The sequence below is a fragment of the Melozone crissalis genome, unplaced genomic scaffold, assembly GCF_028551555.1.
Source record: "Melozone crissalis strain CALT ecotype California unplaced genomic scaffold, PUWL_Pcris_2 ptg000081l_1, whole genome shotgun sequence".
Taxonomy (NCBI): Eukaryota; Metazoa; Chordata; class Aves; order Passeriformes; family Passerellidae; genus Melozone; species Melozone crissalis.
In genome coordinates, this window is record NW_026535858.1 from 5496700 (window position 1) to 5510087 (window position 13388).

A 13388-nucleotide genomic window follows, 5' to 3' on the forward strand; every position below is an offset into this window, starting at 1 on the left:
GTGCAGTCATATTACAATAAATTCAGGTAGAAGCCCAGCTGAGTTCACCCTGAAAGTATTCTGTTAAAAGCTTTTCACTGCTACTCTTATTTATTCTCTCCTGGCTTTTATTTCTATGTTTTTTCTTAGTTAATTTCCCCTTTTATTATTCCAGCTGTTTTCTCCTAGAACTCTTTTGTTAAAATCATAAGACACAAATCTTTGGCTGAGATGAGGACAGATTTCAACAATTAAAAGTAATTTCCAGCAAATATCTGCAGAACACCGTTGTCAAAAATGCCTTGGGAACAATGTTTCTCCTTATGCAGTAGGAACTCCAAGACTGAACAATGAGAAGCTTGATAGTTCTAGAGAGCACTGGATTTTTAAGTGCTTTTTAAGTAATTTAAGGAATTAAAGTTTAAGGGAAGGCTTGGCTGCTGCAAAGAGTAAATAGCCTTGTACCTTGTGCAAGGTAAGTTTTGCTCTTGTGATTCCTACCTTGCAAAACACACTTTCTCCCCCTACTTTTCTCCCCCACCCAAACTTTGCTAATTCTTTTAAAAGCTAAGAAGTCCTTTTTAAAAGGGACAGACTGGTGAGACACTTTGCTGTGCCACAGCTGGGCAGAGCTTTGTGCTCCCAGGGAGATCCTTTTTGCCTCAGCTCATTCCCTTGCTCCCTGAGAACAATCCCTTCTCATTTTCTGCTGGAATGTTTAGGGCTTGCAGCCTTGAACCAGCTACAATTTCCCCTCCATTTCAAATCACAGTTAATAACTGTAGAGGAGTAAAACAACCAAACCCCATTCTTGCATTAGGGTAAGATTTTGTCACTCCTGTTTAATCCCATAATTAAATGTCCTATAATGTTTATAAATAAGAAAATTCAAGGAGGGAGATGCAGTTTGTCTGTGAAAAAGCAACTCTTACTCATGAGGGCCAAGATTCACCCACAGATTTCAAATTAACTGTGAATGACAAACAAAAATACAGTAAGGGAAAATAAAGAGGCAGCCAAGCTGAGAGAGGAGATAATTTGAAGCCACAGAAAACCATGTTTTGGGTTTTGAACCTTCTCCCTCTTGTATATAGCCAGTTTAAGGACAAAATTAAGCCAAAATGCATGTGCTCAGGCTGCAAGGCACTGCTGCAGCCAGCTGCTGGCATTTTCCCCAAGAACAAATCCACTCCCATTGCCACTGGGAGCGTGTTTAGTAGGGCAAGGCTCACAGGCCAGGCTGCTGTCACCAGCCAGAGGGTTATAAAAATATTGCTCTGGGGTTTAGAAATGAAGGTATTGAAAAAGAAACAGGCAGGTGGCACTGGGAAGCTTTCAGGTATCAAACTTGCACATTTGTGGCTGTCTGGATGGTTCTGTAAAGCACCAAGCACTGGGGTAGGGGATGGTTATTAAAACAATCGATTAATGTGTATATAATGATTGTAGGACAAGTGCATGCACAAGTCAGAAATACTGGCTCTGCTGTATTTTCATAATGCTTTTGTGCCTTTCCTGGCTGGATTTTGGTCTCTTCCACCTGGATTTCCAGTGCCATGGAGGCCCTTCAACTGTGCCTGCCTCAGAGAACGTGCATGGAGTTGTTTCCTTACCCTCACATCTCTGTAAGTACTTCAAAACCATCCCTTAAATGCTCAGCTATCCGTCACTACTCTATTTGTGATAGCAGTTGGCAGTTAAGAGATAAATGATGCTGAATGTTTTCCCTCCCCATGGGAACACAGAAGGTTCTTTGCCTTTGCTTCTGAGCAAACACAAAGAGCACCCAGGCCCCACTGAGCTGGCTCAGGAAGGGGATGCAGAAGTGCAAGCAGGGCAGGAGCAGCATGCAGAGCTTTATGTTGATGCTGAGCAGGTTTTGGGTTGAGGCAGGTGTTGTGTTGGTGCACAGCCAGCACAGATCCTCTGCTCTGGGTGGACCCTATGTGTAACACTGCATCCAGCTCTGGGTCCTGGTACAGGACAGAGCTGCTGGAGCAAGTCCAGAGGAGGCACCAAGTTGATCAGAGGGATGGAGCAGCTCTGCTGTGAGGAAAAGCTGAGAGAATTGGGATTGGATTGTTCAGCCTGGAAAAGAGAAGCTTCAGGCTGACCTAATTGCAACCTGAAGGAAACTTAGAGGAAAGATGCAGCAACACTATTTACAAGGGCATGTGACAGGACAAGGGAGAAAGGGTTCAAATTGAAAGACAGTAGGTTCATATTGGATATTAGGAAGAAATTCTTCCCTGTGAGGTTGGTGAGGCCCTGGCAAGGGAAGCTGTGGCTGCCCCATCCCTGGAGTGTCCATGGCCAGGGCTTGGAGAAACCTGGGCTAGTGAAAGGTGTCCCTGCCCATGGCAGGGAGAGGAACGAGATGCTCTTGCAGTCCCTTCCCACCCGAACGCTCCTGTGATTCTCTGTGCTGCTCCACCCGCTCGCATCACCGCTGCTCCCCGACCTGCAGCGGCGGGCATGCAGCGCCAGCACGGCTTTGGAGCCAGCTCGGTGCCGCCTCCCGCGGGCCGCCCGTGCCCGGCAGTGCGGGGAGGCCGCGGCTCTGCCCCGGCTCGGCCCCGCCGCGGCGGAGGGAGCGGAACGGAGCGGGGAGGGGCCGGGCCGGGCGCCATGGCGGGGCGGGAGCCTTGAGGCGGCGGCGAGCGGGCGGTGAGGGGGCCGGGCGGGAGCCCTGAGGCGGCGGTGAGGGGGCGGTGAGGAGGCAAGGTGGGAGACCCGCGGTGGCGATGAGCGCGCTGTGAAGAGGCCGAGCAATAATGAGCGGGCTTTGAAGGGGCCGAGCAGTGATGAGCGGGCTGTGAAGGGGCCGGGCGGCGATGAACGGGTCGGGGCGGCTGCCGGCCGGGCCCGCGGAGCAGCTGGGCGCGAACGGCAGCGGCCCCGCGGAGCTGCGGGAGGGCACCCACGCCGCCACGCTGGCCGCCTGCGCCTCCCTGCTGGCCCTCGTCTTCTGCCTCGGCTCCTACGGCAACCTCATCGTGCTGCTCTCCTTCTTCGACCCGGCCCTCCGGAAATTCCGCACCGACTTCGACTTCATGATCCTCAACCTCTCCTTCTGCGACCTCTTCATCTGCGGCGTGGCCGCCCCCATGTTCGCCTTCGTTCTGTTCTTCGGCCCGGCCCGCGGCGTGCCCGGCACCTTCTGCTTCACCTTCCACCTCACCAGCTCCGGCTTCATCATCATGTCTCTCAAGACGGTGGCGGTGATCGCTCTGCACCGGCTGCGCATGGTGCTGGGCAAGCAGCCGCACCGCGCCGCCTCCGCGCCCTGCTCGCTGCTGCTCACGCTGCTGCTCTGGGCCGCCAGCTTCACCCTGGCCACGCTGGCCACGCTGCGCACCCGCGGCTCCCGCCTCTGCCTGCCCATGGCCAGCCTGCCCCGCGGGCAGGGCCGGCTCATCCTCTACCTCTATGTCACCGACTTCATCTGCTGCGTGGCCGTGGTGTCCGTGTCGTACGCGATGATCGCCCAGGCCCTGCGCAGGAACGCGCGGGCCAGGCGGTGCCCTCCTGCCGCCGTGGCCGTGGGCAGTGCCAGGGCTCAGCCCTTCGCGGGGCCCGGGGCCGTGCCCGCTCTCTACAGGACCCAGAGCTGCGGCAAGCCGCCCCACGGCCATGCCAAGCTCCCCGGCCGGCTCCCGCTGGCCTCGGCCGTCAACCTGGCCACGGCCAAAGACTCCAAGGCGGTGGTGACGTGCGTGGTCATCGTGCTCTCCGTGCTGGTGTGCTGCCTGCCCCTGGCCATCTCCTTGGTGCAGGACATGCTGTCCAGCAGCGGTGGCTTTGTGCTCTACCAGTTCGAGCTGTGCGGGTTTACCCTCATCTTTTTCAAGTCGGGATTAAATCCCTTTATATATTCCCGCAACAGCGCGGGGCTGCGGAGACGCATGCTCTGGTGCCTGCAGTACGTGGCCCTGGTCTTTTTCTGCTGCAAGCACAAGACGAGGCTTCGAGCCATGGGCAAAGGCAGCCTGGAGGTCAACAGGAACAAGTCGTCGCACCACGAGACCAACTCGGCCTACATGTTGTCCCCGAAGGCCCAGAAGAAGGGTTTGGAGCAGGCGTGCGGTGGCAGCCACTCCAAGGACAGCGTGCTGAGCCCCAAGGCGTCCGCGGGGCAGCAGCAGCACTACGGGCAGAGCAGCTCCACGCCCATGAACACGCGGATCGAGCCCTACTACAGCGTGTACAACAGCAGCCCCTCGGCCGAGGCCAGCACCCCGCACAGCCTGCAGCCCGCGGCCTTCGCCTTCGCCAAGCCCTGCGGCGCCGCGCTCCATCCCTCGGGCAGCTCGGCGGGGCGGGAATGCGGCGCTGCCAGGCTCGTACCGCTGCCCTCCGTGTAGCCTCGGCACCTCCCGGCCCTTCCAGAGGGCCTCCCGCTCTGCTCTGGACAGGAACTGCTCCAAACTCCGTGCTGCTGCTGCTGCCAGTGAATAGAAACACCGCTCCCGTGTGCGGTGGAAGCGAACGCGGGGCTGTCGCCTCCTTGACGCGCTCTGGAGTTGCCGTGGGGAGCCAGCAAGGGGGATATTTTGGGTTTGTTACTAAGTTTTACTGCTGGGCGAGTAAAAAAGCCCTAGATGCCATGATTGTGTGGTTCATTATGTCATTGTGCCAGGTTGGACAGGGCTCGAGGTAACCTGGGGCAGGGAAGGTGATGCCTGGAACTGGATCATCTTTGAGGTCCCTTCCTACCCAAACCATCCTATGACAACACCAAGTTTTATAAATACCTTGTCTTTTCAGGAAGGAAGAACTGGGGAGATGCTTGGTAGTATTTGAGTTTAAACTCTTCCTGTTGCAGGAGGTTAGAAGAATCAATGTTTTTCAGGATTGACAAAAGTCCTTTATCTTCACAGGGTGAAACTCTGCTTCTGTGGAGGTAAATGGCAAAATTTCTGTGAACTCAGCTGAAGTTCAGGATTTCAGTTTTGGCTTCTTTGTTTGGTCAGTGTTCTATTTCCACTGGGAGGGACATTTGGGAAGTGTGGCCCTGGGACAAACCTCTGCAGTACATACATTAATACCTGCTGGGCATTGACTTTAATGATGGTGGCATTCTGTATCCCAAAATAATTTGGAGAAGTGTTTTACATCTGATAGAAATAACCATGCACTACCTAATTATATGCACTTACTTGAGGATAAAGATGAATTTTGCAATATTATGTGACTGATACACCAGGAGGAGCACAGTCACCTCTGGAATTCCCTAACTGGTCAGCTGTCAGGCACAGAGTCGTGTTGCTGCTTGCTCTTTTGCCCATGACTTTGTATAAATTGGGATTTGGCCATTCCTGATAGCCAGAACTGACAGCTGCTAACATTTCTAAAACCAGAATGACAAGTTTTTGAAGTTTTGTTAAGTCTTAACATCAGTTTGAGTTCATCTGTCTGCTTAGAAACTTCGTCTGTTGGTCTACACAGAGCAAATAACAGAAGTCAAGCATTTTTTAATAAATTCACCCATTTGTGTTGTATTTTATTGTGGGAATTCCATGGGAGACAAAACAATCCAGAGGCATTTAAATTCCCCTGAATTCCCCCCTGTCCAATTTAAATTAGACATTTCTTGCTCTAAGTGGGCCAGATCTCTTCCAAACAAGCAATCACCTTTCAGCTTCTGTGGACTTCAGCAGAGCCTCAGTGTCTCCAAAATAATTGTGCCACAGGCTTTTGATGCCTTGCTATGGGAAGTGCCACATCTCCAGGAAAATGACAGTGATGGGAACGTGATTTGTTACTTTAGAGACAAAAAAATGTCCACATCATTGCTGTCTGTGAGTTGTTGGTTCAGGCTTTTTGTTAACCAAACTGTTCTCAAGATTCTCCTGTAACACTGCTCTTTGTTTAACACTGAATATTAATTAATTCTGAATAATTCAAACCAGCTTTCTCGCAATAAAATCAGTGTGAACAACTTTCTAATACAAATGTAAAATGGAAATTATTTCCATAAATCTTTTCTCTCTGCCCAGATTTTTTTTTTCTGTAAATGAGTAATGTGGTTCTTTCTAAACTAGGCACAAAAGATAATGAAAAGATCTTGTTTGGCTGTTCTGTATTTGAATTTCTCTTCAGTACAAATTGTACTGGAGGGAAAAATACACACGAGGCAGTTTTGGGGGTTTGCTGTGTGTGCAACTTCTCCTGTGCCATTAGATCACATGAACTTCATCACATGTTTGAAAATTAAACCACTCACACCTCATTAAACATTTGCATTGAGTTTTCATGTGGGAGTAAAGCAAGAAGGGGCCAAGCAGGAGATTTTATTGCCTTTGAGTGACAAAAGAACTGAAATCCCATCAAAGCTCTTGGCAGTTAGCCCCTGGTGCCAGCTGTGCCCTTAACACCACCTGTGTAATTAACATTGGTGTTAATCTGTACAGTGTGACAGTGCCAGATAGGAAAGTGCAGCACCTTCTAATCTGCAGGAGGAACAAAACCTCATTTAAGTTGCATTTACAGTTGCAGCTGTACTAAATAGCTGTTTTGTGGGAGGTTCATGGGTGTAATAAATCCAGATTGGATTTTGAAAGCAGGTACAACTTTGCAGTGAATCATTGACTGAAATAATCAAATTTTTGATAAAGTAATTGAATTAGACTCTTCTGGAGTGTAACTTCTCCCTTTTTTTTCCCTTAGTCTCTTCCATCAGAAGCCTGCTGAGCACAGAACCAGTAAAGCTCCAGTAAAGAACCAGTAAAGAACCAGTAAAGAGTCACTGAAGTTTAACAAGCAGCAGTGGAATTGAGAGGGAAGCAGCAGAACGTGGATGTGGGAAGTGTGTGGGAAGAGAGGAAGTGAGAAATGTGACCACGAATTGCTTTAGAAAGAGGAAAGCATAAAGGTTATTAGAAAAACAACTGATTAATTACTTGTGGCTCATTAATCTCATTAACAAGCAACTTCTGGTTGCTTAAATGAACAAAAATATTTAATATTTCTATAATTCACAGTCTTTTTAAGCCCTAGATCTCTGTGGTGAAGAGTTGGCTTTTTCAGCTGCTGGCCTGCAGGATTGTGGGTTTTATCCTAATATACAAAACCTCAAAGCTGATGATGCCAAATAGTTTTGCTGAGGAAAGGTGGGTTTGCACTGAGTTCTAAGGGATCTCTGTCAGTGGACATGTTGTTGCATGTTCCCCCTTTTGGCAGCAAACAGGTTGGTGTTGGTCTGGTTTTGTCACAGCAGAGGCAGGAATTGGAATTGGAAAAGGAATTTTTCACTGTCTGTGTTCCAAACATGCTGCATTCCTGGACTGGGGATTTTCTACTGGGAAGTTGTTTGTGTTTGCTCATCACAGGAGCAAGTCCAAGTCATGCTAAACCAAATAATTTGTCCTCACCTGGTGTTTATTTTCTGTCACAGTCTGTTGATTTCCCTTGAATATGAGAGTTGGATCAGCTGAATTTCTTTTGGTTTTTCCCAAGCACAATAAATAAAATTATCAAATGGCACTAGGTGAGGGCAAGGCCCATGCAGAGGTAGTACTGAGTCCACTGGAAGTGGGTCAGGGTGACTGTGTGAGGTGCAACTTTCCTAAATCTAAACAATAATGTACACAACTTGCTTATTCCCCAGAGATTTGTGATTAAACAAGGCTCACCCCAGTCATTTAACAGCAAAGACCACAACACTCAGCTGTTTCTTTTTGTACTGTCTGGTTGTATATTTTATTCTGAATTTACAAAAGATTTTCAAGTCTCATCTCTTCCAGCAGTCATTGAACCCAAAATCTGTATCAGGGTGGGTTTAGCCTCTCTCAGAGGGCTACATTAAGTCAATCTTTACTCTTCCCTTGCCAAAGCAAAGAAAGGAGCTGCTCCTTGTGCACCAGCATGGTTTGTGGCTCTCCTACCTGCACACAGGGCGTGTTCCCACCTCAAGCTGTCCCAGAACTGGGAATCTGTAGTCCAGTCCTAAGACACCACTCCTCACTGCCACCACCTCAGGAAGGCAGCAAGGACATGCAGCATGACCTGAGCAGTTCTTCCTTTCAGGTGACATCCACAGCACTTAAAGAAATGCTGGGAATAGCTGGACAAATTCAAGCATCCAGGAGGAAAAGGCTTTTTATCAGTGCTCGGGTCTCATCCCGTCACAATTCTTTATCAGAGGGAATAACGAGTGTGCTGCAGTCCCCCAGACAAACCCCTGGGCATCACAGCAGTCTTTGCAGGAGGTAAATGCTTTTATTGACCACAGGCTTTCCAGGCACAGCCCTCAGAGTTCCCTGGGTCTCATTCCAGCTCCTGCATCTCCAGAGCAGATCCATTCTCCGCTCTCACGAGAGGCTCGTTGGTTGTTCTTAGGACAGCTTTTAGCTGATGCCAGAACATTTTCTGCTTGTGTTCCTCAGGGCTCCACTTCAAGTAAGTTTTCCTTCTCAGCAGTTTCCTGAGTTTGCTGAATTTCTGTGGGACGCTGTGGGGTGGGAGATCTTCCAGCACGATCATGATGAGGGAATCCAGGTTTTCGTTCAGGACCCGGTGTTCGGCAAAATACAGCTCGTACTGGCACCAGCAGCTGTTCACAAAGCTGGGAGAGAGAACAAAAAGCACCTTATGGCTGTTCTCTATGCAGTAAAAAATGTTCCCAAGCACAGGATGCCCTGGCTTAAAATCCCTCTCATGGTAGCATATCCTGAACCCGTCATTTTCCAGCTTTTTCAGCAGGTTCTCTTTGGTCCATTCGGCGTCGTGCTCGCTGTACGAGATGAAGGCATCGTAGACTTTGTTCTCTGGCCTCTTCTCATACTGCCTCCTCTTGGCCATGCACCAGTACCAGCCCATCCTGACGTACCAGGGCCCGTCCAGCCTCCAGCAGAGCAGGGTGAGGGCCAGCACGGCCAGGCTGGCGGCGGCAGCGGTCACGGCCAGCTGCACACCCAGGGAGCAGCGCAGCAGCGTCAGGCGGCTGCTGCCCACCAGGGAGCCGCGGCGCTGCGGGGGGAAGCTGCACCTCATGGCCCCCCTGCCCCTGATCTCCAGCTGGGGATCGTGGAGGTAAGCGTTCACGAACCAGTACAGGTCACAGGTACAGAAATAGTGGTGCCCTTGGACAGCCAGAAGCCTGAGGCTCGTCAGCGGGCCGAACGTGGCCTCCACAATGGTCGTGATGGCGTTGTCGCTGATGTCCAGCTCGACCAGAGAGGCTGGGAGAGAGCCACGCTGCAGAAAGGAGATCTTATTCCCTGACAGGTTGAAGTACTTCAGCCCTGGGAGGGATGCCCCAAAGCCATCGGGCAGCTCTGGGATCAGGTTGTGGCTGCTGTCCAGGCTGGTCAGTGCAGGAAGGTGGCCAGCAGCCTCCAGGCGTGTGATCAGGTTCCCAGAAACATTGAGGTGTTCCAGCTTCTCCAGGGCAGAAGTTAAGGACAACACCTTCACCTTGTTTTTACTAAGATCACATTTTTTTAAGGCTGATGGAAAAAGCTCCATGTGTACACCCGTAATTTTGTTATTTTGAATCCTAAATACTGTTAGGTTGGAGAGGGATTTCAGGCCGGGGGAGATGACTTTGATGTCGTTGTTGCTGATGTCGAGATGCTGCAGGGAGGGGGGGAAACTGGGAAGTACAGAAATGAAGTTGCTGCTGAGGTCCAGAAATAGCAGTTCTTCCACTGTGTCAGCAAACCACTCTGGCAGCTCCACAATGGAGCAGTTGGACATCCCCAGGTGTTTCACTTTGTCTGGAAGGCTTTCAATGGGTGTCCCAACCTCCTTCCTGACAAAGGAGATGGCGTTGATGTGCACAGTTCCAGGGGGAGGGACACACATTGGAAGTGCGTTCTCGCTTTCTGAGAACACTCTGTAGATGAAGTGGTTGCCTTGAACATGCATTTTTTCCAAGTTAACCAATTTTTTAGCAAAATTCGGGGGTATTTGGCTGATGTTGGTGAAGGACAAATCAATTTCCTTGATGCTGGAAGGGAGGCACAGCGTATCCAGGCTGTTGATGGGGTTGTTGCTGATGTTTAGGAACAAAAGCTGGTGGGATGGGAACTCACAGAAGGACGAAGCATCCAGGATGTTAATGGTTAACTTGTTGAAGCTGGCATCGATGGACAGCGTGTTTTCCATGTGGAAGAACAGGGTAAACAGATACAGAAGATCCATTTTCACGTTGTTGTGACTGATGTCAAGCTCCAAAATCCTGTCCAGCTGGGCTTTGCAGAGATCCTCGTCCAGTTTTAACATCAGCTCGTCCTGGGTGAGGTTGCTGTGGGACAGGTTGAGTGTCCCATTGATGGGAGTTCCACAGAGGGTGGGCTCAGGTGGGGCTGTGGGAAGGGCTGTTGTGTTCCCCTCTCCCTTCCTAAGAAAATTCCCTGGGCTTCTCCTGAGCCTGGGGCTAAGGATTTGCAGGAGAGACCGAACTCCAGAACGTGACAGCTCCTCTGCAGGAGCAGAAGGCTCCAGAGCAGCCCCTGAGGATCTGCCAGAATTCCTGGAAAGCTGCAAAGACCTTGGAGCTTTGCCAGCAGGTGAGAGCTTCAGGTGGGATGGGAGATCTGGCAGAAGCAGCTTCTCATCATTAAATGATAAATCCACAGAAACCAGGCTGAGCAGACTCTGGAATGCTCCAGGCTCAACAGCCCTGATCCGATTGTAGGAAAAGTCCAGAACTTCCAGCCAGTCAAATCCTTCCAAGTCTCCCTTGGTAATTTTTTCAATGGCATTGTGTGAGAAATTGAGAGCTCTTGCTGTTTTTGGAGCCTGTGCTTCTGAGACAGAGGAGAGATTTGAATAGGAGTAGTTATAAACTAGGAAGGCTGGAGGTGTTCTCCACATTAGGAATCCATGTGCCCCGCTGAGTAAGAAAGGAATGAAGTAGAAATGAAGGCAGCCAGGAAGGATCTTCATCCTGGAAAAAATAAATGTTAAATCCATTATTATAATATGTTAATGAATGCTCTTTAAAATAATCCAAATTTGCTTGAAGTCCATATCAAATTATAATAATTTGGAGGAAGAGGGTTTGCATTTCCATTTTAAAAGAAGCTCCTGCCTTCCTTAGCAGACGCCTGTCTTTTCAAACCAAGACAATTGGAAATGCCCTTCATGGCTCTGTGGGACTCAGGTTTTATGTCTCCCATCCCAGTGCACAGGAACCAAGTAAAAAAAAAACCTGTTCAGCCACTCCAGTGTCACCCCAGGGAGCTCCACGTAACTGTGTGATCCCGAATCTTCCCCTGAGCCCAGCCCTGGAGCTTTGCCCTGCCCTGCATTCACCAGTGCCCATTTGTTTGGCCTTTCCTGTCAGAGTAAGCTTTCCTGGGAGCAGGATATGGGATCAGCCCAGCCTTTCCCTGCAAAGGCAGGTGCAGAGCTCCATGTGAGTAACCTGTGTCACCACAGTCCCCTTTGCTGCTCAGCTGAAGGGAAGGGACATCAGTGACCTCCCAGCTCCGTCCCCACTGCCAGCAGCGACCCCAGCCCACCCCACATCCCGCAGGAACCCCCAGAGTCTGATAAGCATTTTAATTTATCTCTCCTCACTTCCAGCCACCCTCCCATCCCTCTGCCCCCTGTACCTGCTCTCCTGGGTGCTCTTCTCTCCCTTTCCGCTGCCTCCGGTGCCTTTTGTGGGGCTGGAGCGGAGGGGACACCCCGGGACCGCCCAGCCTCGCCCCCTCCCCTGTGCCCGCCTGAGGAGGAGGAGGAGGAGGTGCCGGAGATGATGCTCCCCGCGGAAATCCGCCAAGTTTTCCCCTTCGCGCCCAACCCGTGCCCGAGGGGGAAATAAAAGGTGGAAGTTGCTCGTTTAATGCATCACAGCGTGGTCCCGAGGTTTGCCTCGGCCTCAGCATCATAGGTGGGGGGAAAAAGTGAGAAATGGAGTTCAGCGAGGAGGGCATGGGCTGGCCAGAACCCAGCAGGGATTCAGACTGCAGGAATGCTGAGGGAGCTCGGAGTGATCCTTCCAGGAGAACACAGAGCAAAGAATGGAGCAACACCCTGGTGCTGTGGTCATGCTCTGTCAAAAACAACACTGCTAAGGGGAACAGAGCCAAAGGAGTGATCCACCCAAAGCTGACTCCTCCTTCATTATCTCAGAAATTCAGGTTACTTGTGCTGTTAGCCCATGCTGGTGACCAAAGTCACACAAACTCCTCATAACCATGAAATGACATCAAATGTAACTTCAGCTTTGCCTCTCCCTCAAAGAAAATAATGTAAAAACAGCTTGAGTGGGGAGGAGAGGCCATCACACATCCTGGAGTTAGCTGATGCCCCACAGGGACACCTGAATAAGAATCTTACTCTAAATTGTTACCTGGAGCTTTCACTGGGGCCAGAGCTTGCCTTTATCTCGCTTCCAATTGTGGTTTTTTCCACTCTTTTGCAACCAGCAGTGACTGGAATCTCTCACAGCAGTGCAGGTGCCTCTCTGTCCTGCCCTGGGGGCTGGAAAACAACCCAAGGTGGTTTGTGCTGTTTGTCTGTCTGGTCTGACCGTGCCCTTCCCTGCTGCAGCAGGTTCTGGGAATTGCCCACAGTCATCCCTTCTTCAGACAGATCCCAACCTGCTTTGATAAAAGGGACAGGAATTGATAAATTGGGATGTCAGGGAAGAGTTTTGCTCCTGCTGTCAGTGTGGGGTGATGCCCTGTGGCTGGACAATTCTCCATCTGAATACAGCAGTCCTGCTCATGAGCCTTGCTTTGGGAAATTGGGACAGCTGCATCCTAGCACAGGGGCCAGCAAAATCATGGTTGCTCAAGGGACAGAGTTAAAAAGGCAGCTTTTTGTTACGAGCAGAATTATGCCACCAACTCCCTGTGCTGGAATTCTGTCATTTGTTTCATCCAACACCCTCTCTGTGGTTTTTTTTAAGCAACCTCTTATTTTGGGAGCTGAGGGAAGAGCAGGACACAAGAAAGGTCTGAGTGAGCAAGGAAGGCCCACACCATATGACCAAGAGCATTAATTCCCAAAACAGGTCATGTGCCACTTGTTCCATCTCTCTCTGCAGGAAAAGGCTTTTTGTGCACTGGGAATATTGCTTAATGGAGGAGAGCTGAACCTGCACAGGAGCTGCTCAAATCCAAACAGGATCAGCACCAGCTTTGAGGAGGCCGGACCTCACAGGAGCTTTTCTTATTAAGGTGGGCTTGGATTTAGGTGCTGGATAAAAATACAGGGTACTTATGACCTGGAAATGCACTTGTCTGTGTGAAACAGCTCTACTTCCAGAAGGTGTAGGAGCAAAGTTAAGCCAGCTGTTGGTCAGGAGGAGATGGGAGAGCAAAAAAAGTTTCTTTTGGAGGTGGATGTGGGTGCTGGGACAGCCCAGATTCGAGGCAGGAAGAGCTGTGAGCGTGGAGCTTCCTGTGCAAGGGGAAGTCGGGGCTGAGGAACACCTCGAGGAAACCCTG

General features: G+C 50.4%; 2 protein-coding genes across 2 annotated transcripts; one reads left to right on the forward strand and one right to left on the reverse strand.

Moving 5' to 3' along the window:
* The first annotated feature begins 2813 nt into the window (after positions 1-2813).
* Positions 2814-6190, forward strand: GPR75 (G protein-coupled receptor 75). The gene has a single exon (XM_054290345.1). It carries the CDS (start codon positions 2814-2816, stop codon positions 4341-4343), a length of 1530 nt encoding a protein of 509 aa, XP_054146320.1. The 3' UTR covers positions 4344-6190.
* Positions 6191-8247: 2057 nt separating this feature from the next.
* On the reverse strand, positions 8248-10872 carry LOC128946561 (toll-like receptor 2 type-1). The gene is made up of 2 exons (XM_054290440.1): positions 10400-10872; positions 8248-10360 (listed from the first exon to the last, which is right to left on the reverse strand). Exons 1-2 carry the CDS (start codon positions 10870-10872, stop codon positions 8248-8250), a joined length of 2586 nt encoding a protein of 861 aa, XP_054146415.1.
* Positions 10873-13388: the final 2516 nt, after the last annotated feature.

Coding starts and splice junctions, on each gene's coding strand:
- GPR75 (XM_054290345.1), top strand. CDS start 2,814: ATGAACGGGTCGGGGCGGCTGCCGGCCGGGCCCGCGGAGCAGCTGGGC.
- LOC128946561 (XM_054290440.1), bottom strand. CDS start 10,872: ATGAAGATCCTTCCTGGCTGCCTTCATTTCTACTTCATTCCTTTCTTA. Junction 10,361..10,399: donor TCTGCTCCTGCAGAGGAGCT/GTCACGTTCTGG, acceptor GCAAATCCTTAG/CCCCAGGCTCAGGAGAAGCC.